This window comes from Gymnodraco acuticeps, unplaced genomic scaffold, assembly GCF_902827175.1.
Source record: "Gymnodraco acuticeps unplaced genomic scaffold, fGymAcu1.1, whole genome shotgun sequence".
NCBI lineage: Eukaryota > Metazoa > Chordata > Actinopteri > Perciformes > Bathydraconidae > Gymnodraco > Gymnodraco acuticeps.
The window spans coordinates 146,072-163,071 of NW_022992206.1; the positions used below are offsets into that span (position 1 = coordinate 146,072).

At 41.9% G+C, this 17,000-nt stretch overlaps 1 protein-coding gene across 2 annotated transcripts in view; it reads right to left on the reverse strand.

Annotated features, from left to right (window-relative positions):
• Nucleotides 1–17,000, reverse strand: part of LOC117539535 (membrane-associated guanylate kinase, WW and PDZ domain-containing protein 3-like) — a 162,908-nt gene extending 145,908 nt beyond the window's left edge. Inside the window, exon 1 of one of the 2 annotated variants that reach the window (XM_034205738.1) lies at nt 16,087–17,000. In XM_034205738.1, the coding sequence (XP_034061629.1) occupies nt 16,087–16,393 (307 nt within the window). In that variant the 5' untranslated portion in view covers nt 16,394–17,000. The remainder of the gene's footprint in view (nt 1–16,086) is intronic. The other variant, XM_034205739.1, reaches the window with a different exon arrangement.

The following is a 17,000-nucleotide window of genomic DNA, read 5'->3' on the forward strand; positions in this document are numbered from 1 at the left end:
CACACACACACACACACACACACACACACACACCACACACACACACACACACACACACACACACACACACACACACACACACACACACACACACACACACACACACACACACACACACACACACACACACACACACACACACACACACACACACACACACACACACACACACACACACACACACACACACACACACACACACACACACACACACACACACACACACACACACACACACACACACACACCAAGGCTAGGCAATATGAGGTATGAAAAGGTTATTAGGTTTTGCAATACCATCCCCAGTGATGTATTGTTTATTCAGTCATCATACAATTGTATACACACAGGCCATACATATGTTTTGGTGATGACCAAATGAGAGGAGATTATCTTAGATTAAAAGCTGCTGCTTCAAAGAAGGTCAATAGAATGCAGGCTTAAATAACATCACATGCAAACACAGAAAAAGGCAAATATCATTAGATGCCATTACAGCCTGGAAATGATGAGAAATATCCTCATATTTACCACCAAGCCTGACCCAAACAGGAGAGCGCAATTACATAACCAAAAAGAGAAGAGAAGTATATGGTAATTAAGAATAAGGCAAATATATGGATATTGTGATATGAGTCAAGATATTGTCTTAATCTTTAATATTGTAATATTGCCCAAGTGTTGTCTATTCCTCATTTTGTCTGAAAGCCATCACATGCCATCACAATATTAAATAACACCACAGGCAAACACAGAAAAGGGCAAATATCATTAGATGCCATTATACTCTGGAAATTAGGAATTATGTCCTTATTTGATCACCAAGCCTGACCCACGGGAAAGGGCAATTTACATAATCATGGAGAAGAGAAGATAAGAGAATAATGTGCATTTAGAATCAAGGCTTATTAGGCAAATATATGGATATTGTGATATGAGTCTATATATTATCTACAATGTGTATATTCTAATATAATCTTTTCTTGGTTTTAGGACTGCATTACAATAAAGTATTATCATTTTCTCAACGTAAAGGACTGACATTTTATTTTATTTGTATTTACTTGTCTAGTTATCAAACATTTATTACATCCACATTATTAATGACAATCATTGAGTAAATGTAGGGTTAGGGTTAGGGCATTAGGAAAAGTGCTATAAATATCCAATGTATTACACCAATACGACCATCATTTCTCTAGAAAGGATTTGTATGTCTTTTTACTTTTAGTATTTTGTTCTATGCCCCCCTTGTTTGAATAAGTTGCATGTACACCCCCATAACCCTGGTCGTGTTTATCTTCTTACTGTTATAGCATGTTTGAAGGTCAGTGAGGCCTGCCTCTGTTTGATTTGGGATTTCACTAGAAGGCTTACAGAGAATATTGTATTGTCTATGACTGTACATGTGAAAAGCTGAATACAACAACAAAAAAATCCAATATATTATTATTATTAAATATTTTGTGAAAGCACCAATGCTCAACCATGAAATATCGTTGCAATACTGATATTTGTTCAAAAACTGTCATGTTTGATTTTCTCGACATCGCACAGCCCGATCCAAGATACCTCTGTTTGGCAGCACACATTGTACCCCATGCTCCAGTGTCATTCATCATTGTGTCATTACTAAATCAGGATCCAACAGGTCTCATCTAGCACTTGCACGTTATGTTACAGGTGAAGCAGCGGCGAACAGAATGCACTTAGATTATCTCCCTGTTGACAGAAAAGCACAAGAGAGGGCGTATCCTGGCAATTAGGTGCGCTGAGATAACCATGAGACCCCGAACGCATCTTGCTGTGCAGCCTCTGGGAGCAGCAGATGTTTGTGCTCCTCACCTGGCAAAGGGGCTCTGCAGTCACTCAGATCCCGCCTGCCACCGCTCGGCATGATCCAGCCTGCCACGAACCTAATGTCTCATTGGCATTCAGTTACACGCCTGCAGCAAGCGGCGAGTGGAAAGCTTGGCGCTAGCTCACCGCTATTAAGATTCTACAAAGCCAGCCGTTCCGCTGCCGCCGTAAGCACAGAGAATCACACGCCCCAGGAATATTAAAAGATATGGGGAAGGGATGAGCGAAACAGCTGGATTAGCCAGCCACACTGACAGGAAAAAAATACATGTTGGTGTCATATTTGAAAGCTGTGATACTCAGAATGTTTATGAGTGCTAAATCAGCCTATAAAAATCATTTACTTCAAGTGGCTAAATCACCAGTGCAAACACATAATCGCACTGGCCTCAGTTACCCCCTCCATCCCACCCTCGGTCATCTGCAAAACCACACCGTGACGACTTCATGATGAGCTGTATTACTGGCAGGCCTCCCATCCTGAAGCTCTAGGAGGCAGCAACCCCGCGGGCTCCCCCCTGCATGTGTATGTCTGCCTATCAACATCACCCCAGAATCCTAAACCGCTTCCTAATCATCCTTTGAAAGAGCAGACTAATTCAGATGTCAAGGCCCATTACCTGTGAGCTTTCTGGAGGTGACCTGAGCCCCAATCTTGCAGTGATAAACAGCAGTCGGAGGATAATGCACATCTGGATAATAGGAGAGTGGGGAGTGACAAGCTGGCCAAGTGTGCAATCACTGAACGCAGCTCATGCGGGGGGGGACTATGGCGTGTAGCAGTCATCGTTGCATAAAGATAACGTCCTTCATGACAGTGCTGGGTCAGTCAGCCGCCGTATGGCTGCTGTGCCTGTGGTTAAATAAACAAGGCGCTCAGACAGATGAGTGACTGCTCACCAACTGTCCCCTTCAATCTTCTCTCAGACACAATGTTCAACCAAGAGACAACCCACAAAACATACACACATACACACCGGAATTCAGATTATACAGGATGTGACTGGTGCACTCTGGAGCAAGAAAAGTGTAAAAAAAAAAAATCACATTAAAGATAAACCCTAAGATTGTAGCTACATCCCATACGGACATATTTTGGTGATTTCTTAGCTTCTGTTATGATCCTATTTTGACGATTACATATTTAAGGGGTTGCGGTTTCCAGGGGGATAGCGTGATAAGACTTAATCCCTTTTTATTATAGTATCAGCTACAGGGATCTTAGGACCAAGAATCTGGACAACTTCTGTATGGGAACAGAACTCTAGTGTAGATGTATGATACATTTAGAAAACATTTATGAATGTGAATGACATTGACATTTCTATCACAGATAGAAAAAACGACATATCTCAAAGATATAACCATGGCCAGATGAACAGAAACTAGCTCTCCACACAGCAGGCAGAAGGAACAGTGGGTAATGAGGGCAGATAGGATGCAGGTCAAAGCCAAAAATAACCACTTTCTATATTCATTACTCCTCGTCTATTCAGTCGGCAGTGGAACCCCCCCCAACTACACATTTGCATCCACTGTCCTATATATAACTAAAATGCAATAAATGATTTTATGACCCTCCTTATAAATACATATTTACTGGGCCATGTTTAGAATTAGTCATTATATTATAATGTGAGCGCTAACAGGCATTTCAGACGACAATGCAGTCTTTAATTGGAGTTGGACTGAAGCCACAGAGGAACAAAAATTCCACAGAACATCCCACTGAAAAAAATAAAAGCACTATCGCAGAGGTAATTCAACATTCTGTCAACACTAGGGATGGGTATCGCGGACCGGTACTAAATCAGTACCGGTAGCCGATTGGACGGTATCGGTATACCGTTAAGCTGCTGGACAAACGGTGCTGCTATCGGTAGGCCTATATGAATTACGCTACTTCCTTAGTTTAAACAATTAAATTGGTTGGTTGGGAACCCTCATCCCGTGGGACGTATCCGGTTTGAGTACCCCTCTGATTGGCCACTGTGAATGCCACTCGTCATCTCTCCTAACAGCGCTCTTATTATTGTGAGACTCCCAGCGGCAGACGCAACATCTTGCAAGAAACAGCGTCTCAAGCATTGAGAATAAAAAAATATGTTTTTTATTTTTAATAAACAAGGTAAATATTATATAATTGGTATCAGTAAAATGTATAATCTACAATAAAATGTCGTTTAAAATTGTGTTACGATGTCTAAAGTTACTGATAAGTCACATGTTTCCTGCCTGGCCTTGCCCGTGTATCATTACCCTCTCTCTTCTGTTGCTATCTTTAAACTATGCCGCCAAAACATAATTTCAGCCAATCAGCGTTGTCAAATCTGATGGTCACAAGGCGCCTACGTCAGCGCCCGGTGCAGTCTGTGAGTTGTTTGGACTGTATCCAAGGAGACAAAACAGGAAGCTGTCATTCACTCTGGAAGCTATCATTAGCAGCTAATGAAAACTCAGTTTTTTACATAAAAATTGAATTATGGATTATCAATACTTTTTTCAAAGTGACAGACACATTGGATTAACCTATGGATTAACCTTCAGCCGCGTTTCTCGTTTTTGATCAGAATAACAGCAAAAGGTTAGCATAGCTTTAGGTGTTTTGCTACCTAAAGCTACGTCCTATGATGTCTGAATTTGCTTCCCCTGTCGCGAGTTCTGATCACTCAGTGATGATACTTATATTTCTAGAATCTGTGGAATCTCAGCTTGTTAGCTAAGCTTGTTTGTGCATATCCGATAAGTATATCGATTGATTTATACCTAGAGTGCGTTAGCATTTTTCCGCTCAGGGCTCATTAAGACGCTTCTTGTGAGACTTGTGTTTTGTTTCGGTAAACATGGTTCATATCATCAGTTAGCTGAATTTCTTCCTGTTAAATGAGCAGGACACATGAATAGTTTATTACATTTTAAGAAGCCCTGAGACACAGTTTTGTGAGAGAAAAAAACAGGTTAAATGGGAATTAAATCATTTAAAGTAATTTTGAGTGTTCCCAAAGCCCCGGTGTTCTGCAGTTTGTGTGGGCCTACTGTACTGTTGCACAGTTTATACTGTAGAAACTATGTCCAGGACAAGGTGTCTGGAAGTTTTGGAAGATACATAGCTAACCACACTGAAGATTATGGAGGTATTGATCAGTCTTCTCATATTTTTAAGCCTCAATTTGTACTTCCCCCCCCTCTCTAACATCACCAGAAGTCATCATTTAAGGGGTCTTTACTCCATTTTTTTTACCAGGGGAACATCCCCGGACCCCCCTAGTATTGTTTGGTCACCATTTCCACAGCCCCACCTAAAAGATTTTCCACCAGCCGCCACTGGTCTCAAGGCTTCTTAACATTTAACAACCTATGATGCCTACCCACTTAACGGGAAGAAACTCAGCTAACAGACGATATTAACCATTTGACCTACACGGAACAGAAGTCCAACACCAAGAGTCTAAATCAACACTTAGCGAAACGGGCTAAAGGCTACTTTAGCACATAACTGGCAAAAGCGATCTTTTCTACGTCATGTTATCTGCACAAACGACATACCACATAAAAGCTTAGATTCCACAGATTCCATTGGTATAAGTCTCACCACTGTACGACCAAAACTCACTGAATTAGCTGCTAGGAAAGAGCAAGAAAACAACTTCACTTTACGTAGCCATGATGATAATTATGTCTTACCTTTGCTCTTTTGTGATCAAAAGTTGTGTTCCAAGGGCATACAAACGGTTAATCCAATGTCTCTGTGTAATTTTAAAACGATTACTGATAATCCATCATTAGAATTATAAATAATAAAACGCAATAAACGGATTATAATGGTTAACCGACCGGCGACCGGAGCTTCCGGTCTAGGAGGTGCGCACGCAGCGTCTCGTTTTAACTGAATAATGGTCATGTTTACATTTATGCAGTTTGATTTATGAACTGCCCCTAATTACCGCCCCCTTCCAGAGACACACTCATACCTGCACTGCTTGGTATGATATTAAAAAAGTTAAATAATAAATAAAATAAATTACAATAAAATGACTGTTGTTTAATCTTCACATCTTGTAATCATGTCTATAATTTTGAACACCAAATTATTGAAAAGTATCGATAAGAGTATCGAAAAATACCGGTATCGACAAGAGTATCGAAAAATACCGGTATCGATAAGCAGTATCGGTATCGATAAAATCCTAACGATACCCATCCCTAGTCAACACCTTAATTATATTTATATGCTCAACAGCTTTATGGCCAATGATACTGTAAGCTACTATAGACGATACAATTAGAACATGTTGAAGAAGTACATTTCCATAATAGGCCATGTAGCCTAGATTTCAGTTGGGAGATTATGTTGTTTGCTTGCGTTAGTAGTGTATATTGACTTACATTCATTTCCTAGAGACTTCCCCGATCTCTAGCCATACTCCTTTCTTTCCTAAAAGCCATAATTGTTAGATTTCTCTTACTTCAACATGACCCTTTCCTACCTGCTTGGAAATGGCAAAAGTAAGCAACTATTTATTTCCCAAATTTCCAATATCTAATAACATTGTATGTATTTTTTCCTGTTACTTATGGTCTGAAATATGTATGGGAGATGTTCTTAATATAAAAAAGTAGCCATCATCTACACCAGGATCTGTGCAAGGATGTCTACACCAGGATGTGTGCAAGCTGGAGAAATCATCTGTGGGTGTTTGCACCTGCTATATCTGACTAATGTATATGGATTTCAATGACTACTTTTTTTACGATGTTGTATTTTAGTGTTGCCTCTGTGTTTAGTGTCCTGTCTGTCTGTAACTTTGTGTGGTAGTGTTACCACTGAACAGGTCTCTCTTGAAAATGAGACCTTGTGTCTCAATGAGATCAACCTGTATAAATAAAGGCTAAATAAAAGTGCAATTTCATGTAAGAGTAATGATAATTTTCCCAATAATGAGGACATATCATGCTCTTTTTCAGGTCCATATTTGTATTTTGTGCCTCTACTGCGACAGGTCTCCATGCTTTAATGTTCAAAGGTTCCTTATTGCTCTCATACTGCCTGTGCTGACCCACCTCTTTTCACCCTCTGTCTGAAACCAGAGCCCAGTCTGCTCTGATTTGGTAGCTGGCTGGTTCTGTTGCAAATAGTCAACCGCTTAGAAATGTACCGCCCCTTGGCCTATCATCATGTGTTGGAGCGATAGCCAATACAAGCGCGAGTGTTACATAAATGATGTCACTATGTTATGGAAGTAAAAACGTCCAATGTGGGAAAGAAACTCCCTCCGGAGTGAACTTTGGAATTTTAGCTTTTGCAGACCATTTACATGCACATAATTGGGCCCCCTTAACTAACCCTGAAAATATTCTTCTTCCATAAAATGTAATGGCTATATGCGACTATATGTGATCATATAGTCACATTTTTCCTCAAAATTAAGTTGAGTCCCCATAATGTGAATGTGTAAAAAGCTGTCCCCACAAAAACATAAATACAAGTCCACCCACACACACACAAACACACAAATGTATCATTAATTAAACACTGCAACTATGACCTGTCTACCAGCCACTCCCTTGGTATGGTATCACTGTAATATGTCCTGACTATACACCTCACAACTTCCAGTACTCACACTGTTACAAAAGATCGTAATGTATTTTTTCTTTTGTATGCTTAAAACATTTATTTCTATAGGTGGCCTGAGGACAAACGATATAAGGGATTGCCTTCCAGTTCAGTGAATTTTAAGAGGGGTATGGATGATTAACCCATTAACGTAAGTTTTACAGCCTTTTTTCTTATGTGTTAGCAGAATTCAGCAGTGACAAACTGACTTGATTATAAAAAAAACAGTTAAGGCTTACCAGAAGATGCAATTCATAGAGTCTTAAGATGGTTGTTTGGAATGGGATGAAATAAAATATGAATTGTGATTTGCTTGCTGTTCTACACACTATTATCGAACTGAATATAAATCAAATTGAAAATAATTTAAAACTGCACATCGATTTCACATCTACAAGGCAATCATAGTGAAACAAATTCAAAAATAGAGTTCCAACTCCAAACCAACATATCAAGCAGGCTGTTTACGTTGCGGTCAATGCAGGTGCTGCTGGAGTGTGCCAGAAGAGCAGCGCCAATTGGATTAAAGTGGGAATAATGAGCGTGTGCTGGGGACCGGGAGCCATGCATTGCTACCACTCTACGCTAATATCACCATTCATCACGCGCACACACAGACACATGCACATCAGTGAAATAGCCAGCTGTAGTATGGATGAATTATTGAGGACTTGGAGTAGGGTTGGGAGCAACTTTACGCTAGTTTATTTTGTAGTTGTATTCTGCCTTCTCCCACCGACTCCCCCCCCCCCCCCCACACACAAACACGCTGCAAGGCATGCGAGAGTGGGCTCTCAGCTAGGTTGCTCTGGGAGGTCGGCAGCTCTGCTTTGTAACAGCGTCATGGGATTATTGCAAAACAAAAAGTAATTCATGCTGGCATGGATTTTGTTGCCAATAACAAAAGTAAGTCTTGTTTTTGGTGCAGTATGACTAACAGCACAGACATAAAAGCACTACACAAATACTAAAATGCAATAATTGTTTCACTCTTCTCCAAAGACTAAATTCATGTTTTTCCCTTTAGATTCAATTACCAGTCAGACGGGTCATAAAAAAATATGATTTTGTCTCACAGTTTTAATTTAAATGATGCATCAAGATGGAGATTTTGCTATATGTACTTTGTGAAATATACGCATCTGTGTGAGTGTGTATGTGTATGTGTACGTGTATGTGTGTGTGTGTGTGTGTGTGTGTGTGTGTGTGTGGCAGCAGCACTTCACTACAAGTCTGCTGACAGCTGCCTCAGGCACACATGGGAGATGCTTGATGGAAGTCACAGAGGACAAACAAGCTATATATCAACAAAATGCCTTGTAGGATGATATAGCGAAAGGCCAAAGAATTTAAAAGAAATCATGTATTGGTTCCAAATAAATACTTAAAAAGGACAGACAAATAAGCATACTCTTATTTCCACCTATTACAATTTATTACAAGGGCTTTTGGTTAAGGGATTTACGCATTTGCACAATAATTATGTAATCAAAAACTAGCGTAGTCACCACAAGAAAGACGATATTCAATAGCATTCTATCCTTCTTATTGGAAGTAACCGGGGGAGGGAGCGTGCAGAGAGACAGCTATGAAAGTCAGAAAGACATTAATGAGACGAGTTAAGTAGGCTGAGGAGATCCAGCATTGGAACGACACTTCTGCTAATTGTCATGCTCTGGCACTGTGGCAACCGCCTTGGATTTTACAGTTTGACAGTCTTTGCTCAAGTGTGCAGCACAAACAAACCACGCTGGCTGATGAGTGTGGTGACATGCCAGAGAGACGGTGCTGTTAACAAAAAAGGGGGGGCTTGCGATCAAGTAATTCTGCTGCGCTTCTCATCTCAAACACTGGTAGAGGTTAAGTATCCCCACGGTGAAGTCTCCAGCGCCTGCTTGAAATAAGCTTTATGGTAATTATTTTCCAATCTCTTTTTGGTGTTTCCGGGTATAAAAGTTTTGCAGAGACATACAACTTGCTTGTGGTAAATAATCCATCACATTGAACCCTATGCCAATGTGGCAAAATTAAGTTGTCATTGTGCGAAACTGCAGTTGTGATTGGCAAATCTATGCTTTATTGCTACACATAACTAACTATGGGAACAATACAATAATTAAAAAGGAGCCCTATTCTGCTCATTTTCAGGTATCATTTGTATTTTGTGACTCAACTGTGACATGTTTACATGCTTTAATATTCAAAAAGAGACTTTAATTTTCTAATACTACCTGCAACACCTCTTTTCACCCTCTGATTGAAACCAGAGCCCAGTCTGCTCTGATTGGTTACTTTGCCGCCTCTTTTGTGATTGGTCAACCGCTAAGAGATGCCTCGCCCCTGAGCCTACAAGGTCACATACAAGGTGTTGGAGCGCTAGCCATGTAAGTGTTACGTAGTGATGTCATTATGTTACTGAACTAAACAAAGGCGTCCAATGGAGGTGTTTCAAGCAGGGAGGGTGAGTGTGTGAGAGAGAAACTACCTCTCCGAGGAACTTTGGGATTTTAGCCTTTGCAGACCATTAACATGTACAAAAAACATAAATAAAAACAAACCACAGGAAAGAGAAAATCCCCCCAAAAGCACAATATGGCCTCTTTAATGGTATATATATTAGTGCTGAAAAATATACGTTTTTTTATTGTCATTGCTATATGAAGTTACAGCAATAAACACAATGAGAAAGACCGCCATACTGCAATTAGGGATAATTTGATTTGGTTGAAAGAGAAAATCGATAGCACATGGCACTTTAAACTAATGCTTTTTTTTGGTGCCTTTTGTGTTCAGAACAATCAATGTCTTCAATAAAACATGTTGGAAATAAATATCTTTCAGTCTTTTAAATTCCGCAAGCATTTTCTTCTATATATACATTTTATTCTGGCAAGTCATATCGTTATCTCTATATTCAACAAAGCAATCGCATATTTTTCTCCTATCTTGCAGCCGTATTATTTACCTAAATGAAGGTTACTATTGAGTGATTTTCAGGACTGTAGTAAACTGAAAAAGGTAATGGCCTGAAAGGTATAACACATTGAGCCTTCAGGAAAGTGATCAGCTGTAATATACATTATTACAATTAATGGGCTGAAACATGCAAACACACCGGTATGGTCCTTTAGGCTCCTCCATACACAGAAGGTGCACATTAGAGCTGTGGAGTTTCAATAAATACAGCAGCAGAGGACTGCCTGATGCAATATTTTGCTTATATTTCATAAAAGTCTTTGCCAAGTTTCCTTTTATATTCCACACTGTAAATTATGAATGAGGCACCTGAGAATATATTACCACCATCCAAACCATCCATTGCGTGTACGGTAATAACTTGAACTACTTTTTTTATTTATCCAAGGGACGCCTGGCCTAGAAAGCAGTTTTAGAGAACCTACAGTAACATGCAGACTGGGCAGCGGTGCAATTAAAATCACAAAAGAGGTACAAACTATAAGAACCAAGCCGTCTATAATCCAATAGCAAAACAGCAGGATCAGTTCCCAAACATAAACCAATCTTAGCAAAACCAAACCTATCCAGCATCTTATTGAGTCTGCATGAAAAACAGTCATAATCACTTCAAATGTACTTAAATTATTATGAGTTATGTGCCATGATATGAGCAGCGGACGTGAACGCACCCCTCTCCATCCAGCTGAAACATCTCGAAGGCGCGAACAGAACAGATGTCTTCAGTCATTCGACCACTCACCTGGCTGCTGGGTTCTAACTCTCACCATCAATCCTCATTCTTTTGCAGCCGACTACAAATCTTTTTACAGTGACAAAAGCATCGCCTGTCAAGAGGATGATTTCACTGAGAGGCACTTCCTGATATGAGAGGTGCATTAATGAGATTAACCCACACACTATTGCAGTTTCATTCAAGGTCTTTGGGACTCATGTCTATCTGCTTTCTTCTTTATTGGCGTGATCAGCAGGTAATAGAAAATATGGTGATGTGTGAGCAGAAGCTGACAACCCAAATTATAAACTAGAGCAACATCTTTTCAATTTCTCTTTTACCACAGCATTCAAGGTCATTAAGAATCTGCCTCTTTAACTATAGCTTACGGAAATAGATGAATGATGCCATCCTGACTGAATACACTCTAATTATCACATCAACAATTCTCAAAAATTACTATTAACTCCCAACCTAACCAACTCCTAACCCTTGGAGTCTGGAGAGGCCTTAAAAACCATCTCTGGCTACAAAGAGCCAGACTCCCAGGTCACCAGTGGGCAAACGACCTGAATATCTTCTTCAACAGATTTGATCAGTCATGCGCCTCCCTCCCTCCCCCCCCCCGACCCATTCCCCCCTGCTGCACCCCCCATTGTCCCCACTGCCTGGAAATGGCCCTGTTACCTCTCCCACCTCTACTCAGCCCCCGGCCATCAGCTCACAGACACTTCTCACATCACCCCCGGTTCATCTCCACCCGCTGACGACACCTTGTCCCTCACAACCTGCAGATGAGGAGGGAGCTGCAGAAGTGTAAGGCGAGGAAGGCGGCAGGTCCAGATGGCATCAGCTCGAGGCTCCTCAAATCCTGTGCAGATGAGCTGTGTGGGATTGTGGAGCTTCTGTTCTGGTGTGGCCTGCTGGGGCAGCAGCATCTCGGCTGCTGACAGGAAGAGACTGAACAGACTGGTAAGGAAGGCCAGCTCTGTCCTGGGGAGTCCTCTGGACACTGTGGAGGTGGTGGGAGACAGGAGAATGGCAGCCAAGCTGTCCTCCCTGCTGGACAATGTGTCCCACCCCCTCCAGGATACCCTGTCCTCACTGTGCAGCTCCTTCAGGGACAGGCTGCTGCACCCCTGCTGTCTCACGGAGAGATACCGCAGGTCCTTCCTTCCTGCAGCGGTCAGACTTTTCAACCAGCACTGCCCCTAGTAGACCCTCCTACACACACCACAACACAGACTGTAACACCCCTTGCTGCTAAATACAAACCAACTTTGTGCAATATGTGCTATATATGCAATATATATATGCCATTAATAACTGTGTAATTTATACCTGGCCGCTAAATCAATATATATATATATATATATATATATATATATATATGCCGTTAATAACTGTGTAATTTCTGCTAAACCCTTGTTACTGTTACAAGGTGTATCTTGTATTTTGTAAATTGTGTAACTTGCTGCTGTTAAATACCGTCAAACTATGTGCAATATGTGCTTTATAAAGTATATATTATACTTTATAAACATATGCCATCTTTAATAACTGTAATATATACCGGGCTGCTAAATCCTAAAAACTGCTACAGGATTTGATTTGTAGATTTGATTTGTTTTTGATCTGTATTTTTGAAAATTATGTAACTTTTAATCTTTTTTTTTAGCATATTGTTTATTATATTATAACTTAGTACTTTTTTAGCATATTGTTTATTATATTATAACTTAGTACTTTTTTTAAAGCATGTAAGATATGCAACACTAAGCTGTCTGTGGCTCTTTCCTGCTGTAACGCTGCAAATGTCCCCTCTGTGGAACTAATAAAGGTATTCTGATTCTGATTCTGAATAAAATGCTGTTATCTCAACAACCGCGAAGGTGTTTGAGTTTATTAATTATTTACAATTGTAATTAAATATACCTGTAATCTGGTGACTGGTTAGATTTCATGATCATATTACAAAAAAAAACCTAGCTGTCTGACTGAGACACAGCTATGACTCTGCAGAGCAACGCATTTAAAAAGAGGGCTTGTACACATGCGCTTCCACATAGCAAGTTTAAATCATCAAATGAAAGCGTGCCTCACTAGCTGCACTGTGTTACTGCACTGAGGGATTATTCATTTGATGTTAGAGACATCATCCATTCAGCTGCAGATACATACAGGTTGTATGTATGTTTAGATTGCACCGTGATTGAAGCAGCAAACATATAGGAGGCACAGCAGAAAATAGCCGAGCAGCAGAAAAAAGGAATTCTGGGATGCCATTCATGAAGCTTTTCATCACGCATCTTTTTTTCCTCCGATTCTTAGCTGGGGGTACGGGCACAAATAGATTCCTGTACCGAGCACAGAGCCGGGCTTTTAATAGAGGCATCTCTCAGCTTAATCAAAGATAACATGGAAATGAGCGCCTCACGGTACATTGTGAAGTCTTGGTATAGGTGTGAACCTCCTCCTTTCCAACAGTAAAAAGGTATCTACGTGAGGATGTATGCATGTGAGAGAAGCCTCTTGGCGGCCCTTGGAGAGTAGCCTATATGATGCGCCAGAAGCAGAAAGTGAGTGCTGTGTTCAACTCTTTCAGTTTAGATCAATTGCTCGATAGCTAATAGCCTCCATAGAGACTTGTATCTTGCATCCTGTCTCCCTATCGACGCCTCAAATCCCCATTTCTGGTGTTTGCACCCTCTCTATACATGCAGAAACAACTGAGATGTTGACTTTAATTAAATGCATTGTGTCAACAGATTTCGCATAACTGTAATAATAATAATATTAAGTTTAAATAACGGTTCAACTTAATATTGCTTTTAACTAACCGTATACAGTTATGTGAAATGTGGTGCCATAATACATTTAATTAAAGTCAACGTTTCAGTCTTTTTAGTACAACCTCTTCTGCTCCTCCCAGATGTCAGCAGCAGGAGCAAAGCGCACCAGCACCAGAGGGCAAGGCAGGCGGAGCACAAGAGGATCTTGGGAAGAGTGCAGGGGGGGGGGGGACATCTGGTAGACCCAGAGAGGCTGTCCGTCGCTGCCGGGGCGCCGTCATGTCAATCGCAGATTCCCGGGCTTCCTGGTAACAGCTGATCCTCCAGGCCCACTGCCTCCATCAGGCTGTAGCAAATCCACTCGCTAACTCAATTATGCAAGAGGTGTGAATTAAACATGAGGCTTCCACACAGGGATGTATACACACACAGCGCAGACGTACACACATGCACAATATGTAATCATACAATATAACAACCCCATCTGTATGCTAGCGCCAGGGGGGAGTTGTGAGGCAAACAGACCCATGCAAAGCTGATCCAAGTTGGTTGTAACATTACATACGGCAGGAAATAGGCCAATCAGGTAAGAGTGACAGAGAAGGGAAAGGGTAATGAGGATTTTTGCCATCTCTGCCACCTATTAGTTCCCTGTGAGATTTAAAGAGGGAAAAAAGGAGCCTTGTGTGGGAGTTAAGCCTAGAGCCAAAGGCAGAGCCGATTTTTCTCCCCATCTCTTTTTGTCTCTCCCTCTTTGTGTTTCTCTTTCCCTGCCCTTTATTAATCATCCTTGGTTATTGGGGCAGAGAGCGTGGTGTTAGGGCCTCTGGGGATAGCCACACACACCACACACACACACACACACACACACACACACACACACACACACACACACACACACACACACACACACACACACACACACACACACACACACACACACACACACACACACACACACACACACACACACACACACACACACACACACACACACACACACACACACCACACACACACACACACACACACACACACACACACACACACACCACACACACACACACACACACACACACACACACACACACATTCCCCTTTCATCTCTTGTTTGCGTATAAAACAAGTCAAAATCAACACAATGTTTATTAAGAAAATACAGGAAACTCCTAGAAAAAGACCACAAACACAATAAGTAGGCGTGTGCACATCTGATCTTCATGGATCCTGGCCTGAGGTGGCACTCAGCTGATGTAACCTTTTGCACTCAGATGTTGTTTAGACATTCCAGCTCCTGCATACAAGCAATGTAAGGCCATCTCCATCACCAGTAAACAGAACCAGCTGCTTCAGACCTTCGCAGCTATTGGACATTATTATCAGAGTGTTTGGATGTTGCAGCCAGCATCTTTGGAGAGCTAGATGCAGAAGGACAAGGGGCTGCAATTCTGGCTGGTGTGGCCAACGGGCAGCGGAATAACAGAGGAAGTAATTAGGCCTTATTTGTATGCATGTAAGTGCACTTAGCCGGGAAGGCTCCAACTGGGCTACATGCCATTATTACCATTATCACTACTCGATCTCCCTGAGAAGGCGGTGAGAGAATGGGCCAATTAGATGGCATGGGACCGAAGGAGGTTTACAGTAGCAGTCTTTGATATCATCTTTGGGAAGTGTGCAGGAATTTGTATTTAGTTTCAATGCACATTAAAGAGCACTTAAGACCATCATGTACATGTGCCAGATTTAGCCAGAGGCACATTTTCCTCTGCAGTCCCTGGCAGGTGGAAAACAGATCACATGGATGGAGCTTAACTCACTGTATTTACCTTTTGATCAGATTTGGAAATGGTTTAGTGAACTTAATCTGGCATGTATGGGTTGATATACCATAAGGAGACAAATACACCTAAGTTATAGAGGAAGGAGCATGTAAGAGTGGATTTGAATACTAATAAAGGATGTGTTTCCTCAGGTGATCACAGATTGGATATTTTTGTGTATGATTAAGAGGATTGTAGTGTTTGGTGGGTGCCACCGCCACATATCACAACGTTAAAACAGGTGGGGCTCAGGTGACACAGCAGCAGGAGGAAGCGTTTGTAAAAAGAAAGCAGGAGACGCACCTGGTTTGACCGTCTTCAGGCGGATCGGCTCCCGAAAGTGGCGGATGACAGCCAGGGTGTCGCGGTTTGTAAGTCCACTGACGGGCGTCCCGTTCACCTCCAGCAAAACGTCCCCGTAGTAGGGCAGCTTCCCGACGTGACACACCAGCACGTCCAGCTTCATCTGGCCCAGGTATGGGAACTGGCCCAGCTCTGCTCCACCCAGAACCTCCACCACGGTGCCAAAGTCCCCCAGGTTCCCCCATGACACCGCGCACTCCACCACTTTACCGGACCAGTGTTTCTTCTTCTTCAGTGTTCTGGACATGGTTACTCCCTTTCACGAACAACTAAACGGTCTAACAGTGTCTTCGGTTCGCTGCTGTTAAATGAAGGCGAAGTGACGCGGCCTAATAAACCTTCCGGAGATATTCTCCAGAGCTTCTGCTGAGGGGGATTTCATCTCCCTGACATTTAGGACGCTGCTTTTCAACCCGAGAGTGTTGTCATCCCACGGTGTCCGTACAGATGTCTGGGAAGCAATAATTCCAAGCGCTCCTTGTGCGTAAAACTGCAGAGTTGATGGCGTCTAGATGCTTTTTAAAAGGGAATAGTTCATGCCATGCTCTCCGTCGCTACTCTGGAAGCATATCCGCATCTCCAGATGAGCCTCCAGACGCTAAGTCGTTAAAACTAAATGTAAACAGAGAGGATTTTACTCACTCGGCGGTGGATTGTGTCGCTGAAATGTAGTGCGTCAACGAGAAATCCCTCGTACCTGTGGGCAGGCTGAAAATAGACGGGCGATCACCGGTTGGCGGTTTATGCTGTGGAGATCCAGCCCACGGTGACTGAGCCGTGAGACATCCGCGAGGTGCGTTTGTCTGCTACAGGTTTGAACACACCTGGCACCGCCAGCAGAGAGGCTGCCAAGC